The sequence below is a fragment of the Cryptotermes secundus genome, unplaced genomic scaffold, assembly GCF_002891405.2.
Source record: "Cryptotermes secundus unplaced genomic scaffold, Csec_1.0 scaffold26, whole genome shotgun sequence".
In the NCBI taxonomy this organism is placed as follows: domain Eukaryota; kingdom Metazoa; phylum Arthropoda; class Insecta; order Blattodea; family Kalotermitidae; genus Cryptotermes; species Cryptotermes secundus.
In genome coordinates this window covers 5,551,597-5,563,244 of record NW_019743656.1, presented here as the reverse complement: position 1 = coordinate 5,563,244, position 11,648 = coordinate 5,551,597, and the positions used below count along the sequence as shown (strand labels likewise).

Here is an 11,648-nt window from a genome sequence, read left to right as displayed (position 1 = left end):
GTGGGACTAAGTCCCCTGTACTGCGGCCACTTCTGGCCTATTGTACCAGCCCCAGACGATAGGTGAGAGTGATTTTGGAGCAATTGGTGGAATTAAGTCACGGAACTGAAATACGTAAATGTGCTATGTGCGTACAGTATTATCTAGTTTTATCAATATGACGTATTTTGTTGGGAATAATAGTAGTGTTGATTTGCTTAGAAGTAATATTTCTTACAGTATACTTCCGTTTGCAGCATGACTCCATTCTTTGTTATTTTACAAGTTGTCTTTCTTAAGAGTAACTTGTGGAAGCTTCGTGACGTTTTTCCTGAGACTATAATGCAGTTGCTGCTTCACTTTTTCAATAACCGCAGATCGCATGATTTCTTAATGTCTCGGGAAAGTCAACATTTTAGCATTTACGAGTATTCACCAATTGCAAAAGCATCTTATAATTCCTGAAAGTTACATGCATCGAGCTCATTTGTTGTGCTCGGCTGTAACTGTCTATTAAAAACTGCAATAAGAACTAGTTANATCACAACCCCTCCATCTCTTTCCTCATCCCAAAACATATGTTGCTTCCTTTATGGAGTTTAGAGCTATTTACACTGCTGAAGTATCTACACTGTCCATGCAACACTGTGCTCATGAATAGATCAAAACCTCTTTATGGTGCATAATACACGTAGAGATCAATGGCCTTTGCAGATATAAGCAATCTTATATCTACTAATTGATACTCTCAAAATTTGTTAAGATTTTAAAACGTTTCAAACTTCATAACGTTTTTAAAATGTTTAATTTACAGAGCTTTTCAGTACTCCGAGATTGCAACATTTGCACAAAATTCGTGCAATTTATTTTACAAAATGGTACAAATTCTTGAAAAATTTTCTCGTAAGTCTGGTATGCCAAACTACTATACTTAGAACTTTTTAAAATAAGCAAATTACTTTAATATTCAACAAGTTAAATTCATTTCATTGCAAGTAATTGGTATGAGATGTCGTCGTATGAAGAGAGAACCATTTGTTGATTTGTTCCGTAAATATTATTATACAGGGTGAATCGTATAGAACCGGCCCGTTGAATTTCCTAATAATTCCGCAGGTGATGCATATAATCGATCACAATTACGACATAATCCGTGGGCCGTGCTGAGTCGAATGGTGTGCGTATGATCCGGCAAGTGACAGATGTGGCCCCCAAAATCCCCCCACCTTACCAGCCCGGATTTTTTTCTCTGGGGTTTACTGAAATACAGGGTGTATGCAAACAAACCGCGTACGTTACAGGATTTAAAGGACAACATTTCGGCTGAAATCAGGAACGTCACTGAAGAAACACTGCAGCGAGACACGGCAAATATGCAAACGCGGGTGGAGGCGCGCCTACTTGAAAACGGTGGGCATTTTCAACACCTCTGATCATGGCACAATCCAAGATAAGATATGTGTAAATTACTTTAATATAATATCTGTATGGTATATTTTATATTACAGCTCATTTCGTCGGGCCTGTTCTATATGAATCACCGCGCAGTACACAGATTCACTTCGGTTTCAAGAATTGAAGACTAATTATAGTACCTACAATATTACAACTTGCAACACCAATACCACTGTCTCCTCTTAACAGTCAGAGTCAGAGTTACTTTACTCACTATATCTTCCTCTTATATAATATTGCGTCAGACTGCATAGAAAACACGCCGCTGTCCGTATTGTTGTAGGCTTTGCCTAGCAACGGCTGTTTACTCGCCGTTGCTAAGCACTGATACTTGCGTTGTCACTGTAACGTTTGCTTGAATGTGGGCAGTTTCCACATCACCCCCCACCTCTAGGAGATGGTTGCTCGGCTGTTGAAGCGAGCAGGGAAACGTACATTACGTCCGGAGCGTGTAGTTGGTGCGACGGGCGGTGGTGGTGAGGCATGTGGTGCCGCGGCCGGTTCTACGTCGGCTGCGCGGTTGAAGGTGGAGGCGGTGCAGCTGCTGATTTCACCTCGGGGTTGATTTTCTTGGGGTAGAAGGTGAGGGACTGCCAGCCGTTCTTGACGCGTTGCTGCAGCACGGCACCTATGGCGAACGTGGAGGAGTCTGGGTCGAGTGTAAGTGGCCTGAATGTGTCGAGGTGTGCCTGTAGAGTGGCGAGTGACAAACTCGCCTTGCACTTTTCGAAGGCCTTATGTAGCTCCGGTGTCCAAATGGTGGGGCGGGAGCTCTTGACTTTGGGTCCGGAGAGGACGTCGTGAAGTGGTGTCTGGTGTAGTGCTGCGTGGGGCAGAAATTGCCTGTAATAGTTCAGCTGCCCACGAAACGGCGGAGTTGACTGGAGGTTTTGGGAGGCTGGCAGTTCTGTAGACAGCGTATTTGTTCTCCCAGCGGTTGGGAACCCTCGGCGGAGGTTTTGTAACCGAGAGAGGTGATCTTGGGTGCTCAGATGATTCCTTTCGCCGGATTGATGAGGATTTGGTACCTCCAAAGTCGGTCGAGGAAAGACCGTAGATACCGTTCGTGTTCCTCTAGAGACCGGGATATGTGCCGCCGTTGATTTCCGCTTTGATAATTTTTCTTGTTGGCGGTAGGAGGAGGGCTGCGTACACATTTGTGCCCAGGCTCCGTAGCGGCGATGGTACCAGCAGAGGGTGGGTGTAACGTTATCTCAGAAAGGGGATCTGCTACCCGAGCGGCGGTTCCTGAAGCTGGGGCGGGGATCCCTGTAGTTGGAGAGACAGTGGGTCAGCTCGGTGCTGAGTGCTGCCACCTGGCGAGAGAGGCCCGATCCGCTGCATAAGTGCATTGCTGTCGGGGAGTGGCGTGACGCTTGTGAGCTTGTGAACACTGGCTGGGTTGGGGCCTCGACGATGCGGTCTGCACAGCGGCCCGCGGCGTCCAAGTCACCCTTATGTTAGGAGATAGTCGGCTGGACCACATGCTGCGGAGGAAGTCGTTTGTCACGACTGGAATGAGGCTTCTGAGTTGTCTTACAGACTGGGATGGTTTGCGGTCTCCCATCTCGAGTGTAAGGAACTAATGGATGGGTTGCTCTCTTGAGGGGGCCAGACGAGTCACCAGTTCGGTCTCCAGCGTCGTGTATGTGTCGCGTTTCGCCATAGAGGTGATGATGTCCTGTCCTTCCGAGGCGTAACATTGGTCCAAATTCAAGATCACGTAGCAGAACTTGGTCTGCTCGCTATTGATGCCGGCTTGAGCGAACCAAACTGCTGGTCTCTCGGCCCAGAATGGCGGAAGCTGCACAGCGATTCTTGATATCTCTGTTGGTACTGGGCTGTTTGTAATACCGGCGTCATGTTGGTTTGTCTCCTGTTACCTTGCTGTTTGCGTCTGGTATGAGGTTCGCCTTGTAAATTCTGCATCTGTGTTATGTGCTGCTGCAGGAGGTCTTCTAGTCAACCGCTATTACTCGTGTTGTATTGTCATGGTCACCAATATGGGATGTAGTGATATGAAGAGACAACCACTTGTTGAATTGTTCTGTAAATATTATTATAGTTGCACAGTACGTAGATACACTTCGGTTTGAAGAATTGAAGACTAATAGTATAGTACCAACAATATTACTGCTTGCAACACCCATACCACACCATTATACAGAGCAGAGCAGAAGCTTACTGCCAGCAATCAGCTGGCACAATCACTCCTGGCATCTGGCCCCGCTGGAACCCATGGCCATATTTTGGTTTAGTGTCTAGACCTTTCGCCCCCCCCCCCACCTCTTCATTGGTCCTCCTTAATGATAAAAAGGAGGGTTTGGTCTTTTTTTTAAATGGTGTTCACTTTCTACACCTTATTCCAGCTGAGGCACCATTAAAGTCCAAGTCCAAGTCACATTGCGACCGATGGTCAGTCAGTCAGTCAGCAAGTCATTGGGGCTCATGACCGGATATTTATTACTATTTGGCATTTACGGTCTTGTTTTTGTGGGGTGCCCTCTCTGACAAGAGGACGGGTCTGCCTTTTGTATATGCTGCTGACCCTTACCAGTGCAGTCTTTTTCAGGTCTGAGTCACTTGGTACTCGCAACCATATTTTACTGTCTCAGATTTGAGACTTCACTTTTTGTCGCCTCCTATGACTCACAGGGTCACGGTGGAGGTAATTCAACCCTGCCTCCACACGGGAGTCGCACCATTATAGTCAGAGTAAGAGAGTCAGAGTTACTTTATGACTGGCGGTTTACCACCAGTCAGTTCGTCTTGGCGTCAGGCCCCTTAAGGCCCACAACCAGATTTTTTTTTCAACTGAACTCTTGTGATAATAGTCCTTATGTAGCATCCTCTCTGATGAGAAGATGGGTATGTTTCTTATGAATACCATCGACCTTTCAACAAGTGTTACAGGGTGTTTCACGACTTTAGGGCATAACTGCAGGTCATTTCCTAGGTCGTGATCAAAAAAGTTCATATAAACATGCATCCGATTTTGGACGGTTACAGAGTTATGACCGTTTTAAACTCAGAATAGAAGGTAACGATTACTGACAACAAACGGAACAAAATAATAAACCAGCATAATACATGATACATTTAAAGTATGAATGCAAAGTTAACTTGGTGAAATTACCTTTAATTTGAATTGACTGGTGCTTAAAGCTGATTTTCGAAAATGTCACCGCCGGCCGCAACACAGGCTGCCGCTCGGTTGTTAACCGTGCCGGACATACCAAACCACCCCCGCCTTAGGTAGCTCTCAAGTGTCGAGATAACGAGAACGCTCTGTCTGTAGCTGGCTAAAAATAGCGACCTGCCAGCTGACAGACGCGGTTCATACGAGGGCGTGTACAGGAATGAGAAAAGGGTCATAACTCCGTAACCGTCCAAAATCGGACACATATTTATATGAACTCTTTTGATCACAAAGACCTAGGAAATCACCTCCTGCAGTTATGCCCTAAAGTCGTGAAACACCCTGTATAATATATCGAAAACTCTTCCTTTTGCTTTACACACAAGTCCTCTGTCAGTACAGGCTTTACAGAGCAGATCATGCCTAACTTACATGTCTTATGCTATAACGAAAACTTAGTCATTTGAACAGTCATAAGCTTCACCACCGCCAAGTTTAAGCCTCTTATATTTTGGGGTCACACCATTATAGTCCAAGTCCAAGTGACATTGTGACTGATGGTCAGTCAGTCTGTCTATCTTGGTGTCAAGCCACAGCTGGGTTTCATGACCAGATTGCCCCCCCCTTATATGAAACTTACTGTCCTGTCCATTTGGGGCGCCCTCTCTAACGAGAGGTCGGGTCTGTCATTTGTCAGTCATAGTCCGTATTAGTAAGTACATTGTCAGTATTTACATATACACGTATTTACAAATTTAATCTTAATTCCTATTTCTTTGTACAATATATACAAGACCTCTGTCAATCCAGGCTCAGTAGAGCAGCTTATGCCCTATTTGTAGTAGTATTTGCTACCACGGCAGTCTAGTCAATTGAGCGGTCGTATGCCTGACCGCCGCCAAGTTTAAGCCTCTTATACTTTCTGTGTCGGGCTTCGCCTTGTCCGACGTTGCGAACATTCTCATTTTCGTGATTTTGTATGACTTCTGCTTGTTTCCTGCATAATTCTGTTATATAGTCATATACATATGGGATATTGAATTCCATGTGCAAATCGCGGACCAGTGTGTGCCTTGGAAAATAGTCAGTGGTGCAGAGAACCTTGTTTTGCAGGCGCTGCAATTTCATGAGATGAGTGTCTGCCGCGAATTCTCAGGCGGGACTAGCATAAGTCATTACGGATCTAATAAGAGCTTTGTGGAGGGTCATTTTAATGTTAGCACTCAATCGCTCAGTTTTGAATAGGGAATATATTCTAATGAATGTTCTGAAGGCCTTGGCTTCGATCATTTCTACGTGCAATCTCCATGTAACTCTCTTATCGATGATTACACCTAGATATTTTTGTACTATTTATAAATGGAATATTTTGTCCATTTAGAGTGAGACAAGACTCAGGCGGTCGATGACCACGAGAGAAGTAGACCCCATGAGTCTTATCTTCATTAATTTTAATATTCCAGCGCTCACACCAGATCTCCATTGAGCTGAGACCACGCTGGAGTTTTCTAACAGTAAAACCCTCCTTGTGATCTGTCGCATACAGACAGGTGTCGTCTGCAAAGAGGGCCAGGTGAACACCATGTGTTTGCGGGGCATCATTTATGTACAAGTTGAAAAGAGTAGGGGAAAGGACTGAACCTTGTGGCACCATTATATATAGCCACATCTTCCTCTTATATAATATTGTGTCGGACCACATAGAGAACATGTCGCTGTCCATATTGTTGTAGGCTCTGCCTAACAATGGGCAGTTCCCACATTGGGTTTATTTAAAATTCAGACATTCTCTGAACTTAAACAATCTTTCACCTAATCTAAAACATTCCTACACATGTTACCCACCACTTAGCTTGCACATATCTCTGGGATTACATCCCATCTAGAGAGAAAAAAGAAAACATAGTATGTCTCAAGCATTATTGTGGCAGTCTGTTGACTCAATCAGCAGCTATTCTGACTTGTATTCAGGAAGTGTTCACAAGGAGTCTCAGCAGAGACACTCGACTCTCCTGATGTTTCTCACAGTATTCCGCAGTTCCTGCAGGCAAATGCTATGACAGTATCTTAAATCAAACCATGGTAACTTCCACAGCCTTTCCAATTCATTATTTGCTATCAAGTGAATAATTCAGTTGTTATATGTGCATTACTCAAATATACACTAAAATGTACAAAACATACAAATGAAGTAAAAAACAAACCTTTATTTGTCAGTATCAAGTGAGTAGGAAATAATCTCTTACAAAGCATACATGACATAAGCGCAGGAACACAGAGGAACTATTAGATAATACAAAAAAAAACATAATTATATACATGACAAGTGGCATAAATGTAAACAGCGTGTAAAACTATATCATTCTACAGTCTTTTTCTAAGGACAAAACAACAGTACTGTGTAAACGCTGTATATTGACTAGTGTTATATTCCAAATAATCTATAATGGAAGCAGTAACAAGTTACTGAAAACAAACAAAATGGTCAATTATATCGATTGTGAAACACTCAACTAGTTTATTACAAAAGGGCACAGATGTAAGAAACATGATTACTTTAGTGTCGAAACTGCTGCCTCCCCACTCACTCAGACATCTGGTGATGAATTCATAAACCAATTACAAATCCAAGTCAGTTCAGACTAGTAATGATTCTAAGAGCTTTGCCACTAGAGTCTTAAAACAAGAAGTTTAGTGTCAACACTTATGAAAAAATTAATTTACAATTACTGAACACATTAAACAATTCCAATAGTAAAGAGTATTACTTTCCATTATGTGACACCTTGTAGCATGGTAGAAGGTTACAGAAATTTTGGAGGAATACTGCCTCCATCTTCAAGGCTGAAGAATGAGCCAAGAAGGGTACATGGCATTGAATCCCACAATATAATACTCCTCACAGTCACTGCAGTGTGAAGCTCACACTCTGACAACATTTCATCTGTTTACTTTTACTCAGCTACTAAGTAGAAGCAACTTCTTAAAAAGTTGACTACATTTTTTTCTTAAAATTGAAAATATCCATGTGTACATCAACTAAATAAAGAGTAAGAGACGTGTGGAATTTCTTCATTACCTGAACAACTATTATCTTTCAAAGGGAGTACTACATTCCATGGAGTTAGTTTTAGTTAGTTAAAAAGAGAAATTTACAAATCTAAACCATCATTAATAAGATCTGAAAGTTTGTCACGATGGTATATTAATACAGTAAAACTTGGTTATAGCAACATCGGTTTCTGCGACACCTTGTCTATTGCGTCAAATATTCAATGGTATGCACTAATTCCTCATAAAGCAACTGTTTTTATACCTTGCTTAGTACGACATGCACAAATGCATCAACCTCGTATGTAACGTCATTTTCATTCCTGAATTTCTCTGATATCATGGGAAAGTTCGATGTGTCTGCCCACCCTCACTTTCTCTACTTGCTGACGTGACTGTCCTGGAAGAATACGACCGCGGGCTGCAAGAGGAGCGTGGGTTTTATGCGAAAACAAGGGTGTGGGGTGGGACTGCGTGAATAGTGCAAGAGGACGCGGCAGGTTGTTAACTGCATTCCTTTCCTAGAATCTCGTCTAACAGGACCTCACATTGTCTACTTACCCTATAGTGTTCCTGCCTAAACCCAGAGAAGTGCAGTAGCGAAAACATGGCAATGAAAAGGAAAGTTTTAAGCATTGAAGAGAAAGTTAAAGTGATTCGTGAAATATTGTGTGTATTGTCAGTGAAAAGCGCTGTAATATGTCTTTGATATTACACATTTGGGCAATTCCACCTTAAAGTTACGTTAGTCTGTACTTAACTACGTATTTCACTAAAAAATGCAACATTTTAACTCGGTTTTTGGTAGATTTTTACTTGACTAACATAAGGCTACTGTGGAAGTGCCCATTTCGGTTACAATGACATTCGTTTATAACGACACTATTTTTAGGTCCCTTTGATGACGTTATAACCAAGTTCTACTGTATAATAACTGTGTTTCTGCACATTATCCATTGTCTTGCTTTTATTTAAAGCACACGTTTCGGACACTGGATTACGTCTCCATCTTCAGGTGGAACCTACTCAGGTGGGCCCAATTGACAGAGCTAGTAGGTATCCGGCTCTATTGATGAGGCCCAACTGTATAGGTCCCACCTGACGAAGGAGACTGAATCCAGTCTCTGAAACGTTGTGTGTTTTAAATAAAAGCAAGACAATGGATAATCCCCATAAACACAATAATTTTACTAAACCATCATTATTTTTCAAAGAAGTAAAACATTCTGAACAAGTTCCGCAACAAATTGAGCTTATGGAATGATAAGGAAAGTTCAAATCGAGTGAAACTTCACGTAAAGAACAAATTAAAGTACTATCTTACACATGCTGCTCACAATGTAAATTTTGTACATATAGGAACAACAGAAAAAGAGCATAAGCCTTAGTGTAACTTATGAAGATCATACTAACAATTTTCCAGGGCACTCAACAATGAAGCAGGGAGACCAATACAACCATCTGAGTAGCTTAGGTATACACAACATAAACATAGTTTATTTTTGTGCCATAACCATAAACAATACAGCAGTAATATACTAGGCATGTGCAAGAACGAATTTTTCATATCAGGAATTTGGAAACATTTCAAGAACTGATAAGAGAAGAATAATTTCCTCTCCCAGATCAGTTTTTCACTGGAACCACAACTGATAACACTAACCACCCTTTCACTATGCACACGAGTATACTACATATCATTTAGGTATCAAATACAGCCAGACTTAGCTCACCAACTGATCCCAGCTAGTTGTGCCAACTATTACAATTCTAAAGAGTTCTGATGATGGTGGATGACACACAGAATTACTAGGTTTTCGGACTTTTTCCATCGTCTGGAATTCTAGGTAATACAGGACACGACATTTCAGAAACTCGATCTGTTTCCATCTTCAGGTGAGAAAGGATTGAGAGTAGCTTTCTAAGGGGCCCAACTGAGTAGGTGTCTTCCTTTTTCACCTGAAGACAGAAACAGATCCAGTTTCCGAAACATCGTGTCCTCTATTACCTAGAATTCCGGATGATGGAAAAAGCCCAAAAACACAGTAATTCTGGATTATAATTCTGTTGGATCAGGTGTTTTGTGTGCTACTGAGCTAAGCAAAAAGAGTTGCGTAAAAATTCTTTAAGTTCAGGAGTGAAACTGCAAAGCAGAAGTGCAATAAAGATTTACTATCTTAATTTGACCTTGAAAATTTGAGACTTGCACATCCCTACAATTTATCTGTGTTCCTGTCCAAATCTAAAATGTACACATAAAAACATAAATTCCAGAGCCTAATATGTTACCTCAAGGATTTCTGTGTAAATTCACAGCACTTACTACAAGATTGCATTGTAATAAATTGTGGTAACACTACTATTCCACCTTCATATTTTCGAAGTTCATCTCCAAGTTAGCAAGAAGCCCTTGACCTGCAATAAACAAGGACATCAATATCTCAGATTACAAAGTGCTGAATGACAGGATTAGTGATTTATGAATAGTTAATATGTGAAAGGAAGTGGCCACAGCCTATTTCAAAGTATTACCTCAACATATGCCTGGAGAGACTGAGTAAAACTGAAAAAAAAAAATCAGAGTGTCCCTGCCAAGAATCATACTGGTCACCTCTGACATGCATTACATCTTTAGTCAAACAACTCAGTTGAATGCATAGCACCTTGCCACTCATTCATTAATATGATTATGATATAATCTACAGTAATACCTAGCCATTTTACCTCTGAGTGGAGGATAATCAGAACATACTGCAATCCTTGAAATGCTATTCTAAGCCTGAGAGCTGGCCGCACCATAGCTGAAGCGGTTAGTCGCTGGCTTCCCACCGCGGCAGCCCAGGTTCGATTCCGGGTCTGGTTAAGTGGGATTTGTGGTGGACAAAGTGGCGCTGGGGCAGGTTTTCTCTGAGTACTTCGGTTTCCCCTGCCAATCTTCATTCCACCAAATTCTCCATCATCACAATCACATGGGGCAGGCTACAATAGGCCAATCAGTGGCTTCCGTGCCGAGCGGACCCAGTTGGACTCCACCCCCAACTAAGCGAATTAAAGAAAATTAAGCCTGACAGCTACAAGACAGTAAGCAAACAAGAGTGCTGCTTACCTCGCCCAAGACTGATGGGCCTTGTAAACTCAGTACGTAACTTTCCTCGGCCTACTACAGCAACCGGCTCCTCAGTCTTCACTCCAGCCATTTCTGCAATATTAACATAGAACACAATAAAATGAAACGCTAATAACTGTTACGTTTTCTCAAGGATGCAACATTTCATGGTCTGCATCACAGCATGGCTTGTAAGAATCCCGTATGGAAAAATGTCACTTCCAAACTGTTCATAGCTCCGAGATTCATTCGTTTAATTTAATACAGGTTCTCTTATTAGGCAATAAGAATGTACAGAAACACAAGTTTTATATATTAATAATATCATGTTATACTATTAACATTTGCCACTGTAAACTTATATAAATTATAAATAACATAAACAATACACGTTTTTCCCCATGCTTCAGCAGTCCACTGGAAGACCATGATCAAGACTTGCCCAGCCCTGAATTACAAAATTTTTTAGGATTAATGATCCTACAGTAATAATTCATTCATTTACAACTGTGTCTGTTCTAATTCAGAATCTCAGATACACATATTTTTGTATGGCAAGTGAAATTGGGAACTTGAAGATTAATGCCTTCCAGGATGATTGATACTCCTGGTAGTGTGGTTAAAAGCTACCAAGTATTGAAGGAACCAACTGCCTCCATCTTCAGAGTAGAAGAGTAACTACATAGTATCACATCCCAGAAAATAGTAAGCTAAAAAGACAAAGCTATCCCTGTAACAGGCCATGGAAGCCCACAGGGCTGAGACATTGAAGGTCTCACATTTTCTAGACAATCAGCTCACAGATGGCAGTAAGGTTGTCAGCCTTACACGCTGGCCACCCTTTAGCTCCCAGGAAGATTCCTGGTACAAATTTCTATTAGAAGCAAAGCTGACCCCAGGGCCATAGTGCAGCTGGAA

The 11,648-nt window shown here is 41.8% G+C and overlaps 1 protein-coding gene and 1 long non-coding RNA gene across 2 annotated transcripts in view; one reads left to right on the top strand and one right to left on the bottom strand.

Annotated features, from left to right (window-relative positions):
- The first annotated feature begins 72 nt into the window (after positions 1–72).
- Positions 73–11,648, top strand: part of LOC117283068 — a 27,349-nt gene continuing 15,773 nt past the window's right edge. Inside the window, exon 1 of the long non-coding RNA XR_004514070.1 lies at positions 73–127. This is a non-coding gene — a long non-coding RNA (uncharacterized LOC117283068). The remainder of the gene's footprint in view (positions 128–11,648) is intronic.
- Positions 9,606–11,648, bottom strand: part of LOC111874140 (protein maelstrom homolog) — a 19,686-nt gene continuing 17,643 nt past the window's right edge. Inside the window, exons 12-13 of the mRNA XM_023869373.2 lie at positions 10,731–10,823; positions 9,606–10,039 (exon numbers count right to left, since the gene is read on the bottom strand). Of these exons, the coding sequence (XP_023725141.1) occupies positions 9,984–10,039; positions 10,731–10,823 (149 nt within the window). The 3' untranslated portion in view covers positions 9,606–9,983. The remainder of the gene's footprint in view (positions 10,040–10,730; positions 10,824–11,648) is intronic.